We start from the raw sequence: 22321 nt of genomic DNA, 5'->3' as shown, positions 1-22321 counted from the left end.
AGAACTATAAAGTAAAAGTCAACGATACCCTTCGCCGTTCAGCAAATCCTTGCGGAACCCCTCACAGCCGACAATGCTGAGCGAACCTTAGGGACCAACCATCCTCCGCAAAGCCCCCGTCCTGGTAGCTCTCCAACAGAGGACACCGTGCAAAGCAGCGGCCGAAAATGCCGCTCGAGTACCGCTTGCTGAGGCAAAGTAAGACTATAACTGCAGGGTTCATATACCAGCGGTTAGCATCACCGCTTTGAATCCCATGCAGTTCCTTGGGGGTTTGTCTGCTCTGAAGGACTGCCCCTGCCGATGGTTCCAAGTCCCCTATTTTAAATGACAGACTACCCCCGGAACCAAAAGAGGCAGAACGGCAGGACACCATGTTCCCTGCCGGTGCGTAGTTCTTTGCTGCTCCGATAATCGTGTGCTGACAGAAAGGGAGACAAATGCTAGCCTCGCGTCTCTCCCGTGGCAAGCTAGAAGCCTCTAGTGTTCGGCAATATCCGACGCCGCCTCAGTCTGGTGGCCGCCATTTATGCCGGGCTTGGCTTGCGCACGCAAGGCCTGCTGGGCATTGTAGTTCTCGTAACGCGGCGAGTCGTCTTGCCTGCGCCGCGCGCCACCGATCTTGTGTCAGAGGCTCGGGGAGGCTGCTGCCACGAACGTCTTCTGGTGCCTTCATGTCCTAGCACAATTCCAGGTACAGGGGGGTCGTGGGGTGTGGACGTGACAGTTAGTCTCTCCCCCTTCAACCCCTGGTGTGCCCATCTATTAAAATGAAAACTCCTACAGACTATTGTGAAGTGAAGACTCCTTTGTTCTTTTCTCCCCTCCCCCGCCACCCCCGCCCCCACACCCTTCCTCCCTCTATTCCATCCCCCCCTTCCTCCCTGGGGAACCCTCCCTTTCTTCCTGAGCATTACACTCCTAGACGGAACCCACCCCCCGATCATGTATGGATTAAGTTAAAAAAAAGCAAAAAAGGTGCATACATAATGAGAAAAGAAAAAACTTTGCTTGCTTTATCAGCAGTGAATACTGCATAGCAGATAATGGTGGTGATAAAAGTGAGAGGGGAGGTAATATGTATGTGTCATACTAACCTCAGTGTTGTAACCTCACTGTTATAACAGACTACCTCATATCCATCTTATCCCTACCGTCTGACTACAACCTGCATTGCCTCTCCACTCCCCCCTTACTGCTCCCCCTGATCTTTTCAATCAGATTGTCCGCTTCCTCTATATGACGGATGTTATGCATATGGTTGTTCCACATTACGCGGAGTGAAGCGGGGAATCTGAGCTGGGCATGAGCCCCCAATGAGTTCAAGGTCACCAGTCTCTTGCCCATCTCCCACTGTTTTGTTGCAGTCATATGGGAGACGTCTGAACGTATCGTAAAGGCGAATGGACTAGAGAAGGAAGTTGATCTTATTGAACCAGCTTTGAGGGCCAAGGACAGAATCCTCTCTTTGGTGGCATATGTCAAACAATTAACTAGGATCTTCCTAGGACGCTCCTTCGCTGTATTCCTTCTGTATGGGTCCCGATGAACTCTCTGAATATCGGTCAATAGATCTTGGTCGACATCGGTAGAGTCCTTTAAGATTGTTGTTTTAAGGACTGCAACAATAAACGCCTTAATGTCGTTCCCCTCAAGGTCTTATGGCACATTCAGGAATTTTAAATTATTCTTCCTGGAGTGATTTTCAAGTCTCTCAAGATCGTCCTTCATTTCTCGATTTTGCTGAACCCGCTTATCATTGGTATCTGTAGAGGCAGTGATTGCTTCTTTGATCTTAGGGAGCTCCGCTTCCAATACATCGGTCCTTAGTGAGACTTCCTCCACCTTCCGGGCCAAAGCCTCACAGGAAGCCTGAATGGCTGTCTGATTTGCCTCTGATATGGTGAACCGCTTCCCTATATCCTCCTTCAAACCTAGTAGAATAGCTGCCAAAGTCCCCGGAGTGAAGGCTGTCGGAAGGGTATCACTTATAAATGCGCCATTGCTGATTGAATCAGGACTCTCATGATTACAACTACTTCCACCCTCCTTTAGGTTAGTTGAGACCTCCTTAGGCTCCCCCTGATCTCCCCGGACCGTATCCTGCTCCTCTTGAGTGCCTTGAATGTCAAGGGCAGAAAAGCTGTTTGAAAGTTCTACTGTAGGGTGCACTATGTCCAGTACAGAGGATGAAAACATCTGTAACTTAGGACTAGACTGAGATAACTCACCCTCAGTGCTTAATGAAGGCTCTAGGTATGTCTTGCCTGAAGTAGCTTCTACTATTGCACTGTCCGTAGTATTAACAATAGCAATATTCGCAGCCATCTTTTTTGACCTGTCTGAGACACTCGAGGATAGAACCTTATAGTAAGATTTCAACGATGGAGTAACTCTTACTGGGACAGAGGTTCCACCTTTTGCTCTTTTCCTGCCCTTCCCTCTCCCTGGGGGGGTATCCACGCTAATATAGCCCCCCTCCCCTTCCCTCTCTGGGAAGCGGCCTTATCTTGAATTATAGGGGGAGAAATAGACAAATTTAAGGGGGCCGGTATTATATTGGAGGCCCGATTTCTTAGTGTGTAGCGAGTAACTCTTGCTTGGGAGCTGTGTGAGATGCTTGGAGCTGAGGCGGAGCTTGGTTCTAATAAGGGAGCATTAGGGTCACAAACCACTGTACTATCACCGCCCTTCTCCATGCAAGGCTTCTTCTCCTCACTATCAGACTGTGAGTCGCTAATGGAATTAAAATTAGAATCGTCCCCAATGCCTGATATGCCAGAAGTGCCAAATATTCCGTTACATACTTCCCCCCCTGCACCACTTAATTACCCCTGCCCTTTCGAACCACGTAGAAGAATTTAGAGCGGTATCCTCAGACTGTGGGAAGTAGCTGTACCGGTGTAGCGTATGAACCTTACCAGGGGTCGAGCTTGCTGCAAAGACAGTTCTGATGAGCCTTCCGAGATTCCGTCGCCACGGCCTTGTAGCGCCGAGCACCCGGAGCCAAGCAGGCTCTACAAGGGGGCCGCCCTCTCCACTGTAAACCATCCGTGGGTTCCGAAGCAGAAGCTGTCGGCAGTGGAGCACAGTATTGCCGAACACAGGCTCAATCGACTCGAGACCAAAATCGGGGAGAGAAAGGAATACGGGTACAAAAGCAATCCGTCCAGAGAAGGAGGTAAGCGAGTAAGAAATACTGTATTCAATTTCAATTCACTGGCGAAACACACCAGTAAGCACCGAAAGCCGCCAGCGAGCTAGCGGGATCGAAACGCCATACTCAGGAGAGGAGCTCCGTCACGGCCGTTAGCTTCCGGCCGTCATGTTCCCCCCGCGTTCAATCTGTTGCGGCTTCTCAGACGAGACTCTAGAAAGATTAAAATGTGGTATTTTCTCTATATCTTTTACTATTGTAATACCTAAATATCTAAACATAGGGTTTACTTTCCTCTCCCAGTCAGTGATATTCCAACACATAAGCTCGGTTTTGGCAGTATTAACAAAATAGCCAGAGAAAGAGCTAAATTCCTCCAATAATTCTTCTACTTTTGGAACCAAAGTCAAAGGATCTGCCAGATAGATTAATAAATCATCAGCATAAATGCAACTTTGGTGCTATAAGACGAGCAGCTGAATGGGACCACTAAGAGATCCAAACGCAACTGTTGAGCCAGAGAACATTGAAGTGTTAGACATAGTTAGTAAAGTAGGCAAATGAAACTGTGTTATCAAACCTTTTACTATAAGAAACCATGCAGGGGGATTATTAGCGTGGGAATAATTCAACCAAATGTAGCTTTGTTTTATTATAACTGCTTAATGATAATTTAAAAAATCCGGCAAACTAAATCTTCCACTGCATTTTGCAGTTTTTTATTTTTTATAGCTTATACGGGAAGTTTTATTATTCCAAAGAAACTTAGAAAAGTGTTGATCAACAGTCTTATAAAACAGCATAGGAAATTGACTAGGCATAATAGCTAGGGAATAAAGATTTTTAGCAGCTATTACCATTTTTATTGAATCTATTTTTCCCCACCATGAAAGATGTAATGTAGACCATTTGGAGAATATATGGCTGATTATGATGGCGGACGGACTTCGGTCCATCCGCCATCATATCAAGGAATAAGACCGCCCACTTACAAGGCAGCGGTCCCACAATAGGCATTACAATGTGACCGTCACCACGGCGGTCGCAATGCCTCTCTTTTACATTGCGGTGGGTGCTGCTGCCTGCAGCACCCACTGCAATGTAAAATAAGGAGATGTTACATATCCCTGCGCTACATGGCAGGCACCTTGCAGTGCCTGCCACATTGTGCAGTGATATGTAGGGGGCGCCTTAGGTGACCTCCAGGTCCCATGTCTGGGGGCTAGGGGAAAAGGGGGGCCCGCTACTGACCCCCAAAGTCCCTTTCCACCAGCCTTTTCATAGTGGGTTACCCACCATGAAAAGGCCAGTGGAAAGGGGCATTGTAATCGCTACGGCAGTGCCTGGCAGATACCACCACCATTGTAGGGAATAGAATTATCCCAGATGCACTGGCTGGGTCAAGGAGCCTGTTGGATGTGAGGCGGTCAGACTTTCTGAGCGCTATCTCCCCGACCACCACTGTAATATGGCGGGCAGAAAACATCTATATGATAGCGGGAAACCGCCACCGACAGCCTGACGGTAGTGGTCTCCCCACCATCATAATCAGGCCCTTTATTTTTAATGTAGTTTATAATAAATTCACAATTTAATTTTTTTTTTAATGGCATTAGAAAACAGAATGCCAAAGTATTTAATTGTATCCCTTTGTCAAATTAGTCCTTGTTTGGGTAACATATCAGGTGTAAAATGAAGATTGATAGGAAAAAAATCAGTTTTGTTGGTATTTAACAAATAACATGAAATCTGAGTATAATGAGACAATATCAAATAATGGACGAAATGAGGATTGAGGAATACTAATAAACAAAAGTATACCATCTGAATAAGATGATGTTTTTATGGTGACATCCTTGAAATTAATACCAGTAATAGCATTATTTATTTATTTATTTATTATTAAATTTATATTGCGCGCAGCTACCCGTAATGGGTTTCCCGGCGCCAGGGACAGACTGAAGAAGAAAGGACAGGTGAATGCTGAATAAAGAATACACAGAGCCGTGATCAATTAGAGGCGTCACCTGTCAAGTTACAGTTACAGTTTCTAATAGTAGTGAGTAAGGGTTCAATAACAATGGAGACAAAGGACAACCTTGTCTGGTACCTGTAAAAAGAGAATAGTGATTGTAAATGTGGCCATTAATGAATAGGGGAGCAGAAGGGCTTGAATAAGGAGAAGATATAATGTTAAAAACCGAATCACCAAAATTAAATGCATATAAGTCATGGAATGGATATTGCCAAATAACTTTGTCAAACGTTTTTTCAGCATCCAATGCTAGTACTCAAGATGGTAAGGATAAGGAAGACCCTTGTAATAAGGGTCTAGTTTTTTGACAGAGTATCTATCTTTAATGAAACCAGATTGATCTGGATGAATTGATTGAAGAGGACAGCAACACCATATTTCTATGTACAGCAGGAGACGATATAAGAGTACTGCCCCATTTTTTCTTCATAAAAGCTGAAACTGTGTCATTGACTTGTGTCTGCTGTTAAAAACAGATATCCGCTTTATAACTTTCAAAATAATCTAACATTTTAGTGCACTTCACAGTATGTCTTCAACCTTTAACATTCAAGGATATAATGTTAATAATATTAAAATTGGCCAATATGGAGAAAAGAAAGTACAGAGAAAAAGAAAGAAATTAAATTAAATGTAAAGTGTAGGAGTGTAAAAAGTAGCTATAAATGAATAATAGGGAAAAAAGAAAATGATGTCCACATACAAACACAGAAAAAGACAACTGATAAACATTAATACCAATCTTGAAATGCACACACGCTTACCAAGCATGACAGAACCACTAATGCCCTATATGGAGTTGGATAAAAAGGCTAGCCAGAGAGAATAATGAGATTAATACTCAGGTAGCAGTCTCATGCGTATCCATGGGGACCTGAGAATCTTGATCCAAGAATAATCAAAGGTCTTCAGGGTGCTGAAAGGACTTTCAAATCAATCAAATCAATCATGGGTTTGTTAAGCGCGACTACTCACCCGTGATGGGTCTCAAGGCGCTGGGGGAGGCACAGGGTCCTGTCCATCAAGAAAGAGGTCTATCAAAGAGTCATGTTTTGAGGTCCCTCATGAAGTTGGGAAGTGATCTTGTCTGTCTGAGGTGGAGCGGGAGGACGTTCCAGGCTCTGGCCGTGAGGAAGAAAAAGGAGGGCACTCCCGATCTGAACTTCCTGGTGCGGGGGACAATGGCCTAGGAGAGCCGGGATGATCATAGGATCCTTTGGGGTGCGTGGAATGTGAGACGGCTATTCAGGTTTGCTGGTCCAGTGTTGTGGAGGGCTTTGTGTGTGTGGGTGAGAATTTTGAAGGTGAGTCTTGCCTCCATGGGGAGCCAGTGGAGTGTGCGCAGGTGCTGGGTGATGTGGCGGTGTCGTGGCAGGTTGAGGATTAGTCTGGCTGCAGTGTTCGGGATGTTTTGAAGTTTGCGGTGAGGTTTTTGTTGATTCCGATGTAGAGTCCGTTGCCATAGTTAAGTCTGCAGGTGACAAGTCTTTCTGTGTTCGAGGGGGATCCATTTGAAAGTCTTGTGTAGGAGGCGGAGGGTGTGGAAGCAAGAGGATGCGACGGAGTTGATCTGGCAGTCCACTTTGAGTTTGGAGTCCAGGATGATTCCGAGGATGCGTTCATGGTCCGTGGGGGTGGGCGGGCTTCCGAGGGCGGGGGGCCACCAGGTGACGTTCCAGGTGTTGAGGTGTGGACCCATGATGAGTGCTTCTGTTTGGTCTGTGTCAAGTTGTAAACAGCTGCTCTTCATTCATTTGGTGACTGCTTCCATGCCTTCTTGAAAGTTGTGTTTAGCTGTGTTGGGTACGTTGGATGGGGAGAAGATGAGTTGGGTGTCGTCTGTGTATGAAACAATGTTGAGTCCGTGGGTTCTGACGATGGAGGGAGCGGAGCCATGTAGATGTTGAACAACCTGGGGCTGAGGGTGGATCCTTGGGGGACTCTGCAGGTGGTCGGTGTGGGGTCCGAGAGAAAGACCTGCTGCGTTCTACCGGAGAGCAATGAGCGGATCCAGTTGAGGGCCTTGTCCTGGATCCCTGTGTTGTGAAGTCTGCGTGTTAGGGTGTGGTGAGAGACTGTGTTGAAAGCCGCTGAAAGGTCGAGGAGGATGAGGGCTACTATCTCTCCTCTGTCCAGAAGGGAGCAGATGCCATCTGTTGCGGCAAGGAGGGCGGTTTCCGTGCTTTGGTTCTTTCTGAAGCCGGATTGGGAGGAGTCAAGTTTGTTGTGCTCTTCAATGAAGGTGGCGAGTTGGTTGGGAACCGGAGCAGGAAGATGGGGCTGTAGTTTTTTAGGTTGGTGGGGTCTGCTGAGGGTTTCATCAGGAGGGGGGTGATCGCTAGGTGCTTCCAGTCAGAGGGGAAGGAGGCATTTGCGAGGGAGGGTTTGGTTGGTGTGGCGAAGCATGGGGGCAATGGTGTTGGCAGCTCTGTTGAAGATATGATTGGACAGGGGTCCGTGGGGACCTGGTGTGGATCGACTTCATCGTCTTAAGTGTGTCTTTGGTGGTGAGGGCTGTACAGCTTTCAAGCGTTGGCTTCAAGGTGTTGGGGGTGGTTGGTGAGGGTTCTGTGTGTTGGCTGTCTCCGTCGAAATTGTCATATATGTTCTTGATTTTTTGGTGGAAGAAGGTGCTGAGTTTGTTGCAGAGGACTTGTGAGGGAGGGATGTCTGTAGACTTGCTGATGGGTTGATCGAACTCCTTGATGATGCTGAAGAGTTCTTTGCTGTTGTGTGTGTGCGTGGAGATTCTGTCCTTGATTGCTTTCTTTCTCATATTTCTGATGAGTTGATAGTGGCCATTGGTAATTGCTCTGAAGTTGGTGTGGGCTTCTGTAGATTTGAAGTTCCTTCAGGCCTTTTCGAGGTGGCGCATGTGCGTCTGGACTCTCAGAGTTCGGAGGTAAACCAAATGGCTTTTCTGGCGTGTGTGTTGTTGTTCTTCTTGAGGGGGGCTATGGTGTTGGTGCTGTCTGAGATCCATCTGTGCAGGGTGTAAAAGTACACTGGGCCCCACGCCGGCAAGAACCATGTACGCATGAAGTGGTTAAAGCCCTTCATTATATGGGAAGGGGCAGACACTTAACTAAATGGTTGTACGTAGAGATTTGTGCCCTTGTGGGGATAGCCCTTCCTACTCTATGAACCGCATGGTCGAATGACATAGGGCGAGCCATAGAAGATATAGAATGGGAGAGAATTCTGGAATATCCTAGGAAAATAACTAGGAATGCAAAATTCAAATATATCCAAACCATGATATTACAAAGGGCATATCTCACCCCTCATAGACTGGACAAAATCTTCCCGCAAACGCAACACTGCTTCCCTAGATGTCACTGGGAGGGAGCAGAGATAGTTCATATGGTGTGGGCATGCCCACACCTACAGGAGTTTTAGGACTTGGTCAGACGCTATACACACGCAGCCACACAAAGGGACATAACCAACACCCTGGAAGAATGTATCCTGGGCCTCCACAAGTCCTCCACTTAACATAAAGTTCAATATAGGTTTGTGAACCTGTCGCTCATCTTAGCAATATGGGCTATCACCATGCAGTGGAAATCCAAGAAATCACTTTCCGTACACACATGGCATAGTGAACTGATTCGGTGGGGTAGTGCAGAAAGTGCGGCCATCAGACGGGAGGAGGTCAGGGGCTTACGTAAAACCCTGATAGCACTGGAGTGGGATGTTATGCTGGTAACCCTTAAAGCGAAAGAATTAGATGCTACAGATGCTCGAACTGGCTCGCAATAAAAAGTGTAAAAATCCAAACCCACCTCGTAGGGATAATTACAGTGGCAAGAATGCATACCGATGAACAAGTGTCGTTGTCAATCTAACCCAAGAAGTAACTATGTTGTTGTTAATAAATGATGTGTTATGCCAAGCCTGAGGCAACAAGGTGCCCTCAGACGCTGCTATATGAAGTTAGAAGGACTGGAGGGAGGGGAGATAAGTGGTTTTTTATTATAAAGCAGACAAGCCGTGCTGAGATACGGACATACATCTGGATTGGAGTCTATGCATATTTGTAAACTGTTAGTGGAAACTATTTAGGGCACCTTTAAGATGCTCACCCACGCACACAAGGCCCTCCACGGCACCGGACCAGCATACCTGAACAGCCGACTCAAATTCCACGCACCCCAAAGGACCCTACGATCAGCCCAGCTTTCCTACGCTGTGGTCCCCCGCACCAGAAAGACCAGATCGGGAGGCCGCTCCTTCTCCTTCCTCGCGGCCAAAGCATGGAACGCCCTTCCGCTCCACCTCAGACAGTCAACATCGCTCCCCATCTTCGCAAGAAACCTCAAAACCGGGCTCTTCGACAGACCCCCTCCTTGATGGAATGGAACCTGCACCCCTCCAACCCCCCCCACCCCTAGCGCCTTGAGACCCTTACGGGTGAGTAGTCGCGCTTTAACAAACTCCTGATTGATTGATATTTGTGATTGAGCGGACTATGTATAGTGTGAGCAAAAGCAGGTACTGGCTTTGTCGGCCTTCTTTCCTTTTAATACAGCAGAGCTCACAATAGTAGTGATACTGATTGTGCCGACCCATATGTCTATTGTACTGCAGTAGCCAAATTGCGAAAAATGAAAATCTTTTAATAAAATGTGTTTTAAAAAAAATCCATCTGTACAGGGTTCGGGCTGCGGTGTTGGGGTCTTCATTGTCCACGATGGTTGGGGTGGAGTTGCAGAGTGAGAAGGTGAGCTGGTCGTTGGGGATTTTGGTCCAATTTCTTCGTGGGATCAGATGCTGGGTTCTGTGGATGGTTGGGGTTCCATCAGGTCTGTGGGCTCGTCGAGGAGTGTGCTCAGCCGGAGGGTGGATTTGTGGACGATAGCGATTCTCCCCGCAGGGCAAGTGGGGCGGTCCTTCTGGGAGATCTTGTATCCTTGGGGAATGGCAATGGCGATGTCAGGTCCCGAGGTGGTGTTGGTCCAGGTTTCAGTGAAGAATGTGACATCCGGTGTAGTGCTGTCGAGGAGGTCCCAGATTTCGGTAGCATATTTGTGGAGAGATTGGACGTTGAAGAGGATGCATTGAAGGGTCTTTGGTGTGGTTGCATTCTTGCGGGGGGTTGTGCTGGATCCGTGGTCTTGGTGGTGCTGCAGGAGTGGCAGCAGCAGTGACAGCTGAAGGGTCCATGGTTGTCGGCTGGTGATGCTAGCTTGCAGATGCTGTTGCAACCTGGGTTGAGTGCGTAGAGTGCTGTTGGGTTGTAGAGTTGGTGGTTCGGGGTCCAGGGTTACTGGCGCTGGTCGTGGACGGGACACAGACAGGCACAGGCAGGCTTGCCTTTGGCATGCCAGCGGTGTGGCCATGCAGTTGCCGCCGTAAAGTAGGGGTCGGGGAGGGCTGGACAGCTGGGAGGTGGGGAGGAGAAACTGGCTTGGGCTGGTCGTGCTGGGGGGGAGGGGCCGCATGGGCAGCAGGGATGAGGCTCAGGTATTGCCTGCGTGTGGAGGAGGGCCTCGAACACGAACACTCGAGAGTGCAGGGGCTCAGGAGTGCCTCACTTGATGGTGGAGCTGCGAGGGTGGGAGAGCAATTTCACTGAGAATGAGTCAGTGGACTTTGAAAAACCACCTTTCTAAATCCGCATAGCTGAGGGGTCAAATCGACCATATTTGAAACCTATACTTCTCAATCCTGGTCGAAGATCAGTGAAGTCTTTGAGAATTTTAACAGTTTCTTTTGCAAAGCCCTGGTGTATGACAATTGTATTGCCATTAACCATTAAGGAAAGGATTTCTCATGCCACTGACATAACACTTTAAAGATCATAAAATTCAGTGCACTGTGGCATAACAGTATATAATACATTTCTCATAGAAACATCTGAAAAGTTTACAGAGTAAGCATTAACAATGACATTCTAGTCTTGAAAGTGAGGTACTTCTTCTGTAGAGGATTTAAAAATGAAACTTGAAAAGAAAATACAACCGAAAGCAGCACTGATGCCGTGGGTTTGATGCAGCATCTGAGAACCAAATTAAGGGCCTGATTATGATGTCGCTCGCCACCCTATCGTAGATGGGACTGCCCGACAGGCTGTTGGCAGTCCCGCAGTAGGCATTACGAAGTGACCACCACCCCAGTGGTCATAATGCCTATCTTTTGCATTGCGGTGGGTGCTGCTGGCTGCAGCACCCACAGCAATGCAAAAATGTGACACTTTACATATTCCTGCACTATGTGGCAGGCACCATGCATAGCCTGCCACATGGTACAGGGATATGTAGGGGGCACCATAGGTGCCTCCCAGAGCCTACAGATTAGGGCCAGGGGGGAAGGTAGGACCGCTACAGGCCCCCAAAGTCCCTTTCCGCCTGCCTGTTCCTGGGGTGGGAAAACATCGTGCGCCATCTTGGAGTGGTGTTTGGTGTGAGGGAGGCGTCGCCACGAGCGGACTAGCGCTCCGAGTGTTCTGAGGCACGCCTACATAAGGCGACCGGCCCCAGGGCTCTTCCCTAGCAAGGTAAACTACACTGCTGCTTAGCGCCTTGCGCTATTTCCATCGCGCCTAATTTTAAAACTACCTTTCAGTATATTTGCTTTGGATATTATTTTCGTTTTTCCCTGTTTTTATCAACAGGCTGCTCCTTGTCCCCTTACCTGCATTGTAATAGTACTGCACCGCTATTTGGCGGGTCCGGTTCTTGGGGTGGGAAAACATCGTGCGCCATCTTGGAGTGGTGTTTGGTGTGAGGGGGGCGTCGCCACGAGCGGACTAGCGCTCCGAGTGTTCTGAGGCACGCCTACATAAGGCGACCGGCCCCAGGGCTCTTCCCTAGCAAGGTAAACTACACTGCTGCTTAGCGCCTTGCGCTATTTCCATCGTGCCTAATTTTAAAACTACCTTTCAGTATATTTGCTTTGGATATTATTTTCGTTTTTCCCTGTTTTTTATCAACAGGCTGCTCCTTGTCCCCTTACCTGCATTGTAATAGTACTGCACCGCTATTTGGCGGGTCCGGTTCTTGGGGTGGGAAAACATCGTGCGCCATCTTGGAGTGGTGTTTGGTGTGAGGGGGGCGTCGCCACGAGCGTATTAGCGCTCCGTGTGTTCTGAGGCACGCCTACATAAAGCTCCCTTGCTAGCGCAGCGGGATCGCGCAGCGGGAGCGCCCTCGCTTAGCCTGAGTCGTGCCAGAGTCCTGCCCATCTGCGCCCGTCCGCGCTAAGGTCGCGTGGGGCGCAGCGGGCTAGTGGGCTGTCTGAGGTATACTCCCTTGTGCATCGCGATGCTTACCTACTCTAGAGAGAGCCTCTGGTCCATTGGGCAGACCGTCCCGAGGTGTGACCTAGCACCAATCCATCCTCTATGCGGTCCTTACCATTGTGCCTGCAAGAGTTGGATGCTCGACTCCCCTGTGCCTATTCGCCAGAGGGATATTATATCTGTCCCTCGGAGCAATTGCTCCGTGCGTACGCTTCGGGTGTTGAATTTGAATGCTAGGTCCGTGGTGAAACACCACCAAGCCATCCATGACCTCATTAAGGACGAGTCTCCTGATATATTTGCCATCACGGAAACCTGGCTCCAGGAGGCTGATGTGGCCATTATCAACTTGGCCTGTCCCCCTGACTACTCTATTTACACCTTGAACCGGCCTACCAGAGGTGGGGGCATTGCCCTCATAGTTAGTTCTTGTTTTACCTGTAATTGGAATGGCCTCAACATCGCTGGTTGCGAAAGTGCCTCTTTTAAGATCTTAATCAGCCCCCAGTTCACGCTCTCTGGGATGGTTGTCTACCGACCCCCGGGTAGCGATGTAGCATTTAGAGAAGCCTTTCCAGACGCCGTTAGTGCGTTAGCTATGGGCTGTGCCAATTGTTCCATCTTGGGTGACCTAAACCTTCATTTCGACAACCAGACTATCCCGGCGGTTAGTAGTATTTTAGCTGATTTAGAGGCCCTTCAGCTATCCCAACAGGTATCTCAGCCCACCCATGTAGGGGGCCACACTTTGGACCCTTTTTCTACAAACTTAGCTGAGGCTAGTGTTCTGTCCATCTCCCCATTAGGGTGGACGGATCACTTCCTTGTGTCCATTCGGTACCCCCTGCCTGAGACCCCTTCTATTCCATCTGTTAGACGGGTCCCTAGGCGGCACTGGAGTAAACTCAGGCTAGATGACCTGCATCGTATCCTAGTGGAAAAGCCATTAGGCCCTCTGGATAACGTGAGAACGGGCTACGATCAGTTTTGTAGGTGGATCTCCAGGGCGCTGGACTCTCTGATTCCCATCACCTCGAGTAAATTGAGCTCCAGAGAGTCGAGTCCCTGGTATGATAGTGCCTTACGTGCTTTGAAGGGTACTTGTAGATGGGCGGAAAGAGCATGGCGGAGGTCTTATGAGACCGATAAGAAAGCCGCATATGTTGCCTCCGTTAAGCTCTATCATCGAGCTATCTGTAGAGCTCGCCCGGCGTTCTATGCCTTGGAATTCCGCAACAGTTCGAACCCGTCAAAAACTATCTTCAAGGTTGTTAAAGACCTTTTGGCAAAAAGGACTTCTTCTCTGGCAACTGGCTCCATCTCCCACTGTGAGGCTTTGGCATCCTTTTTTCTGGAGAAGGTCCAGGTTATCTACCAGGCCTTCCCTAGCATTGGGCCAGTCTCGGGAGCCCCAGATTGCACTCAAGCCTATACCATCTTGCACTCTTTCCCCCGTTACTATCTGAGGGGTTTAACAAATTGGCCCAGCAAATTAAGTCCGGCTCTCTTTCGGATCCTTTAAGACCAGCTCTTTTTAGAGATCAGTCTTTTTTGGGACGCTCTACGGTGTGTTCCCTAATTAACCTTTCGCTGGCCTCGGGTTTGGTCCCTACCAAATGGAAGCAGGCGGTGGTTTCCCCAATTCTGAAGAAGCCCTCTTTGAATCCTACGAAACGCGAGAACTAACGCCCCATTTCATTACTCCCGTGGCCGGCGAAAGTTGCGGAGGCCCATGTAAATCTGGCCCTGTCAGACCACCTTACGCGGGCCAATGTCCTGGACCACACGCAGAACGGCTTCCGTGCTGGTCACAGCACGGAGACGGCCCTTCTCGCCATGGTGGAGCATTTGCGTGCGGTGTTGGATGCTGGTCAGACGGCGGCGCTCGTACTATTAGATCTCAGCGCCGCCTTTGACACTGTCTCCCACAGCATTCTGCTGCACCGTTTGGAGGAGATTGGCATTGGGGGGCCTGCTCTGCAGTGGTTTCGCTCCTTTCTCGACAATCGTTCTTTCTGCGTGGCCATCCCACCTTACCAGTCCAAATTCCATCCTCTGGCCATGGGGGTTCCGCAGGGATCCTCGCTGAGTCCCACGTTATTCAATCTTTACGTGAGACCGCTGGCTGAGGTCGCAAAGCAGTGGGGCTTAACTATGGTTTCATATGCCGACGACACTCAGCTGGCGGTTACTCTCAGTGGGGATGCGGAGCTGGATGCCCCTAGGTTTCAGAATTGACTGAAGGCGGTGGCCAGCTGGATGACGGCGAATTGTCTCCAGCTCAACGCAAGAAAGACAGAAATCATGATTGTCGGTAAGAGAGCGGAACTCTGGGGGGACAGTTGGTGGCCTTCGGAATTGGAACCATCTCCGTCTCCGGTTTCGGAATTAAGAAACCTGGGAGTCTGGCTGGACTCTAGCCTTAATTTTGTTGGCCATACTAAGAAAACCGCGGCTTGCTGCTTTGGTGTCCTTCGGGGCTTAAGACCTGTCCTTAAATTCTTCGATGCCCCGAACAGGCAGCTGGTGATTCAGGCGACGGTAATCTCCCGGCTTGATTACGCCAGCTCTCTCCTGGTGGGGGCTAACCAGGCAGAAATCACTCGCCTGCAGCGCGTCCAAAATGCTGCGGCCAGAGCGATAGTTGGCTTGCCCAGATTCTGCCCCGTTTCTAACACTCTCCGCTCCCTGCACTGGTTGCCGGTGAGGATGAGAATCCACTTCAAGGTCTTATGTTTGGCCTTCAAAATCCTGAAAGGCACTGCCCCCCAGATCCTGACTAATCTCTTATCTCTGTATGTCCCGACACGCTCTCTCCGATCTTTGGGCCAGGCTCTCGCCGTGGTTCCCCAGTTTAAGCTTTGCCGGGCCGGGGGCCGATCTTTTTGAGTGAGAGCTGCGGCTATCTGGAACTCTCTCCCGGTTGAGATCCGTCTGTTGGAGGATCTTTTGCAGTTTTGTAAGGCTATTAAAACTTTCCTGTTTTAATCCTGTCCCACTGTCGTTCCTTTTTCTGTTTTTGCGTTAGCAGTGTTGTGTTTCACCTTGTTTTGCGCCAGGACGCTCCTTCGCTGGAGCAGCTGTACGCACAATAAATGACTGTAACATAACATAACATAACTGTTCATGGCGGGTTACCCTCCATGAACAGGCGGGCAAAAAGGGACACTTCAATCCCTGCAGTCCGTCTTTCCGACCGCCACCCATCCGCCCACCATTGAAATGTGGCGTATGGATATGATGGGTCCGATGGTGGTGGGGCGGTCCAACCGCCATCCTAATCAGACCCTCAGTGAGAGGTTTAACTGAAATATGTGGGAAAGAGGGTAAATTAAGCTACATATTAAGAGGTTAAGGTAAATTATGCACGACTTTCAGTGACACTATTAACTAGTTGCCATGACATTTTAACTATAGATTTTAACTATAAAGTGGAAACCCCTGCTTTTATTTGGAAAGGAAAGTTATAAACATTAGTATTTTTGATAATGTTATTCGCCAGCTGTTAATGATTTTACCTTTTGTGGATCCGTAGGCACCCCATTCTATGATCTGAGCCCTCTGGCTAATTTGTTTTAAACATTTACAATGTTGCTGTCAGCAGAATACAAGCCTGTGTGTTAAGACTTCTACTAAAGTACAAAGTTGGCAATACCGTGGACTTCTGGAAGCACATCTTAAATTAACAAACCGCGTCTCAACGATGTTAGACATTGCACCACTAGAAGTAAACCTGATATTCACAGAAGCAGACATTAATAACGATGCAAATGGTTTTTAAAGTTTCTAAAGTAAATAGTGTGACCCGTCATACACTATGAAAAAAAAACTTTTCTTGGCCAAGAATTAATGTGTTTTCCTCCCTTCTTGAATAGGGTTAAATGTAGGGGCTTTAGCTTGTGCAGCCAATAGAGGACCCTCTTCCCCCCCACTCAATCAGTTAGGTCTGTTTACACCATTGAGGCTAAATAGCGTCCAATTGTCAGGTCAGCATACATAAATCAGGTAAAACGTGGCTAATTAACGTTTGCAAACTCTCCAGACCTCTAATGAACTCCATGTGCAGTTATTAGTAGCTTTGATGCTTTTCCCCAGAAGCATGATTGTTTTTACCAAGAATACACCACAGTCAAGGATTTAATTATGTCCAGTGGCCATGAGTATGTATCAGTGAGGGCAAAGTGCTGGGCACTATGTGGAAAGGAGTCATATCGAAGTTCTGGAGAAATGTGTTAGAAGCAGACATTAATGGATACATAGGGTCAGGGAAGCAGGGTAGGAAACCAGTTAGAAGCAGACATTAGGGGTTCATTGGGTCAGTGGAGCAGGCTATGAAACTATAAAGGCAGCAAGATAGAAGATGCACGATCTATGAATCTAACACGTTTTTTTTTCTTTTTAGATATACGTCTTGTGAATGGTTACAACAGGTGCTCGGGTCGGGTGGAGATTTACCGGAGAGGAAGTTGGGGAACAGTCTGTTCGAACAACTGGGATCTGACGGATGCAGCTGTCGTGTGCAGGCAACTCGGATGTAGATCAGCAATCTCGGCTCCTACAGATGCATATTACGGTGCAGGCAGTGGAGGCATCTTCCTGGATTATGTAAACTGTGCAGGAAATGAATCCCACCTGTGGGACTGTCCACACAGAGAGGGCAGCACTGATACCTGCAGTCATTATTGGGATGCCAGTGTTATCTGCTCAGGTAATTTCATACGGTTTCACAAAATTTGACTGAACTGGAGCTGGACGATGCCCTCTTCTTGATGCTGCTGTGCTGCCCACACATGAGAACCAGCAAATGATTGTTTTCATCATCTCCTGAAATATATTGTAACTTTTTTAAATCTCCGTTGTTACTGCTTTCCCGTAAAGCTGATATCCTTGATTCTCTTTTTTTTTTTGCGAACACTCAGATCAGTAGGATAGTTATGGCTTTATTTACAGTACGTAACAATGTGATCCCAGAGCACTCTGGTTCAAAATACAATAATACTTGGCTTTTTCTTGGTTTGAGTTGGCGCTAGCATTCGTCACACGTAGTCTGACCGTGCCTTATATAATCCAAAGCAATATCGTGGTTAGTGTAATCTAACCAAAGAATGTGCGCGCTGTAAGCTTGAAACAAATGTTTCTTCACAATGTTTCATCTGTTGATTTTAGAGTTTATTAAATATTTCATCTAACATTCTTTGGTTAGATTACACTAACCACGATATTGCTTTGGTTTATTTACAGTACACCACTAATATTGGTGTCATACCAGTATATTGTAGTCAGAATATTGTCTGACATAAATAGTGTGCCCTGAATATTGTTTAAAAATATATCACCTCTGTGGAGTGAACTGCATCACATGTATTCCCAACAATAATTTATAGTCAATGGGGCAGATTTACTATGATTTTTTGTCGGGTTATGCCACATTTGTAGCGCGGTCCCAATGCAAAATCATGTTTACTATTTACTAGGCCATGCTAGCTAAAATGTGGCTTTACATGGTTTAATAAATACACAGTAATGCAATGCAGCACATAGTGCTGCATTGCTTTATCTTGCATTGGAAAGGCGTTCCGTGGGTGGAGCTTGGGCGTTCAAATGCATCCCTTCATTGATTTTGATGCATTCCCAGATTCACTAAAGCTAGTGTGCCTGGGAATGCCTCAAAATGCTAGGCCTTCCCCAGTGGGGTGCAAGGGCGGCCTTAGGCATGTGCAAGCGGTGCACCTGCACAGGGACACCAAACCCCAGGGGCCGCCACGCCAATATATATCCTTAATAATAATCCTCTGAGGATGGATACATATTTGCGTGGTGGCCCCTGGCAGGGATTTGGCGGCCTCCGGCTCTGTTCGTCTTCCAAACACCCTGACTCCCCCCCCTCCTTTTTCCTGAGCCCCGCCCGGACCCCCTCTTCCGGGGGCCCCCTACCTACGCTCCCTGCCCAGGGCCGCCATGAGCCTATAGCGTCCCTGTGGGGTGCAATGAGGAGAACTATCTTCCTCCATAATGTGCTGCGCTTTGCAGCACATATAGAAAGAAAAATATGCCTCTAGATATTAGCAGGCAATTTTGCACCAAGGTGCAAAGGAGCCTGCATTGGAGCTTGGAAGCATGAAAGGCACAACTATGGAGCGCCATATCTTAGTGGATATGGCACATTTTAGCTCTGAAATCAACAGCAGCTGGTGTTTAGCGGGCGCAGGAGCAGTGCTCAATTTGTAAAAAAAAGAGGTTCAGGTGCTGAAAATTTTGCCAAGGAAGCCACAGCTCACTTCTTCCTCCGGTGAGCCCCACTTTCAACACTCTAACTGCCTCGGTCTCTATCTTCTAACCTTGATCTGTTGTCTGTCCCCTAAGTCTTTGCTGTAAGAGTCTATCCTCTCACCTCTTTAATTATTTTCTATCATCTTTGTCACACCTGGTGTGTTACCTTCATTCCCTGTATTTCTAATTTGCCCTCTATTCATTCTAGCCCTGCCCTTTTTCCTCTTCACTTTTATCCATGCTCTGCTCTCTCTCTCCTCGATCTTGGCTCTTTACTATCACTCTTCTAGCAGTGATTAGCTGTGTCTCTGTTTTATCATTTGTCTGCTTTTTTTCCTCTGTCCTGTCCTCTACATCCTTTCATTCTATCTTCTCTCTTTTTTATGCTCTCTTCTTCAGATCATGGCTGCTTTCTCTTTGTATCTGATTTGCTCTCCTTTTCTTCTACTTAGCTCCGTCTTATCTCTCTCCTCTCCTGTTGTTTCTTTCTTCTCTTTACTCCTGCTCTCTCTCTCATCTATAACACTGCTGCTGCCTGTGACCCCTGTCGTCAGCCTGTAAATGTCCCTGCTATTTCCTGTTGTCTTTCCTAAAAAAGAGGATGACATGTGTTTTACTTGTTTACCTACACCGAGTGCAAAAACAAAATGTACACCAAATGAAAATGCTTTTTTTTGCATATATTAATCAGTGCAGTATAACTGGGTTATTTGCAGAGCAGGTAGCGGCTCGAGCACAGCAAGTGATGTCACTGCTAGTGCTGCCTGTAATTAGTAGGTCCAGGGATGGCGACGGCATTGGCATCCACTGCTCAGCTTGCTGTGACCCTGCCTGCTATAGCACAGGCATTGTCCCCAGCCGTAATGCTGCCAATGCCGGTAAGTATGGCTGTGGTGCCTACTAAACTCACGCACGCTCAGTAATTACCATGCTGGGGTGCAGTGCACAGATTCTATAGGTGACGCCATGGTGCACAAAAGTTGTGTTGGGCCACAGCCGCATCGAGCACATTGAGGATAGCAGCAATGCAGGGCTGCAGGATATGCTACTCTAGCTACACAGCAAGTGGGAAGTCCACACTTACTTTCGTGTATTCTTCCTCAAGAGCCCTCACTCCCAAGTTCCAAAAGCACTCTTGCAGCTTCCTTGCCTCAACTCTGTCATGAGCCAGCACCCAGCTACAATTTTCCAATGGGAGGCTTGGGCTCAGGGAGTGGCAGGGTGCAGCAGAATCAGGGAATAGAATGCAAGACATAGTTTGTTGATGACTTCTTGGATTTGTGATCGGCATGATGACATCATCACTAACGTTGTGATACACAATCATGCCTGCCTGGACAGGCCTATGCTGGCCTGTTTATGAACATTTGCCAGCCAATCACCATGCAATGTATGGTATTCTTTTTATTTTGAATTTGAACAATTAATATTGATTCCACCACCTGCAGGGTCATAAATTGTAGCCCCGGCCCTGTGAAAGAAGTGCTGGTGCTGAGCACCTGAAAGCACCTGCTCAAATTAAGCACTGCGCAGGAGCGTGGACCACCAGCAGCGTAGACTGCAAAAGCTGCTCTTCCATTAGCAGAAATGATGTATAGAGTCGAAGTGACGTGTTCTCCAGTTCAGCGGTGTCTTTCCGAGGCCTTGTACCGTCGGCACCTTAGGAGCCGGAGCAGCGCAGATGGTTAGAGCTGCGCTCCGTGAATAGGACATGTTCAAGGGGCGCTTGTCATTTACAGCCCCGCTCAAATTCACACTCCTTAGACATTCTGCACATGCGCAAAACAGTGCAGTATTTCAGAGGATATTAGTTCCGTGGGCGCTAATGTGTTTTTTGTAAATTCGACCCAAGGCCCATCAGCTGCGAGGATAAAGTGGGGTGGAGATAGGTATTCTGAAAAAGCAAGGCATAGAAGCTCCCGGAGCCGGGCGGTAAACTGAAAGGAGTGAGAACTGCTCTTGATGCATTTTAAAAGCCACAGAACACTGTAAACTGCTATAGAAAGGCAAAGCGCCTCGTGAAGGGGAAGCCTGGAAAGTGTGATGTGCCTTTTATATTAAAAGCATTTGATAGGGTCCTTTAAAAAATGATGTCAAATACAGAGTTTGGCTATGACAAATGAATAATGTAATGAGTGCATTTTCAATTGCGTGTTGCTAGAAATCACCATGGACTCCACAAGTTTGCAAAATTGCGGTTCGTTTTAAATCATATAAAGGCCCTTATTTTGAAAATGTAAATAGAAGTGCTGTTGGAGGAATGTTGTTTTTGTTCTCGTATGGTCCTGTCCCCGATGGTGAAGGTAGATTTGAATAGAAAAGGACATTAGCGGGGTTTCTGCTACAGGTTTAGCTCTATATGTTAAGCCTGTTGGCATTTCAGGTTTTTTTTTTAAAACCGACCTGTGCTGTCCACAAGCTCGTGTTATACCACACATCTGTAACGTGAAACACATAACAGACCGCACAGGGCACAGCCTGGGCAGTGCAATGGCACTGAGAGGGTGAGAATACCTTGGCATTGTTCCCTTTGGCTCTCGTTGCTCTTATACCTTAATAACGCCAGTTGAAACACTGCTATAGTCATGGAGCCAGAGTTATTAACTAACACAACAAGAATTCGCAACGCAATAGGTCTCGTATTTGCGAGAGTTAGAGCTATTGGCTCTGTAAATGACAATGTCTTTTACCTGTGTGTTTTGGTTTGAAGTTAGTGGCCTTTGGGACCTTATAAGTGTTTATTTATTTTTTTATTTGCGGAGATTTACATAGCGCTGACCTGACCGGTGGGTATCGGAGCGCTTTACAACAATTACAGGACATGTAAAACACAAAAACAATCATGAGGACAATCCCGAAATACAAAAAACTGTGAAGACACAGTGCCAGAGAATAGGATAGAGGGCTAGTTGGCGTAAAGTCAAGGCTGAGTGCGGAGTCTAGTTTTAGCGCTCCAACAGCTCCTATCTGTTCACTAGGGATCGATCGAGGAACAGGATTTTGAGCTGGCTTTTGAAACTCGTAAAGGAGGGGTTAGTTCTGATGTGGGGAGGAATAGAATACCATATTTTGGGCGAGTTTCCTGCAAATTATCTGGCTGCTGTGTTTTATTTACGAGCTTTCAGTGGAATGAGTAGAAGGGTGTTTGAGCTTCTGAGGTTCCTGTTCTGGCCTGCTTTTTTTAGTTTGGCAGCCAGGTATTCAGGTTTGCCGGTGTGCAGGGCTTTGTGAGTAAGACAAGCTGTTCTGAAATTAGCCCTCATTTCGACAGGGAGCCAATTGAGTTCTCTGTGTGCTGGTGAGATGTGCTCGTATTTCTTGAGTCCAGTGACCATTCTGGCAGCCGCGTTGAGAGTAGTTTTAAGGGGAGCAAGATGTGCTTTTGGAATTTCTGTGAGGGCTGCATTACTGCAGTCTAGTCTTGACAGCACAAATGATTGAGTGGCTTATTTGAGATCTTTAGGTGGGATGAAAGGTTTATATGTTTGGTCATGTCCAGTTTCGGGTCTAGCGTGATGTCTAGTGATTTAACAGAGTCCACCAGGGTGAGGTGTCCATACAGTATATTATCCTTGGTGCTGCGCTGCAAGGGACTGAATGGCTATACAATTACTAT

General features: G+C 47.5%; 1 protein-coding gene across 1 annotated transcript in view; it reads left to right on the top strand.

The window, feature by feature from the left end:
- Positions 1-22321, top strand: part of LOC144769151 (transmembrane protease serine 9-like) — a 1211004-nt gene that overhangs the window by 657309 nt on the left and 531374 nt on the right. The window contains exon 11 of the mRNA XM_078653156.1: positions 16838-17143. Within this exon, the coding sequence (XP_078509282.1) occupies positions 16838-17143 (306 nt within the window). The remainder of the gene's footprint in view (positions 1-16837; positions 17144-22321) is intronic.

Source organism: Lissotriton helveticus, chromosome 7 (genome assembly GCF_964261635.1).
Source record: "Lissotriton helveticus chromosome 7, aLisHel1.1, whole genome shotgun sequence".
In the NCBI taxonomy this organism is placed as follows: domain Eukaryota; kingdom Metazoa; phylum Chordata; class Amphibia; order Caudata; family Salamandridae; genus Lissotriton; species Lissotriton helveticus.
This window is presented reverse-complemented; position numbering and strand designations above follow the sequence as displayed.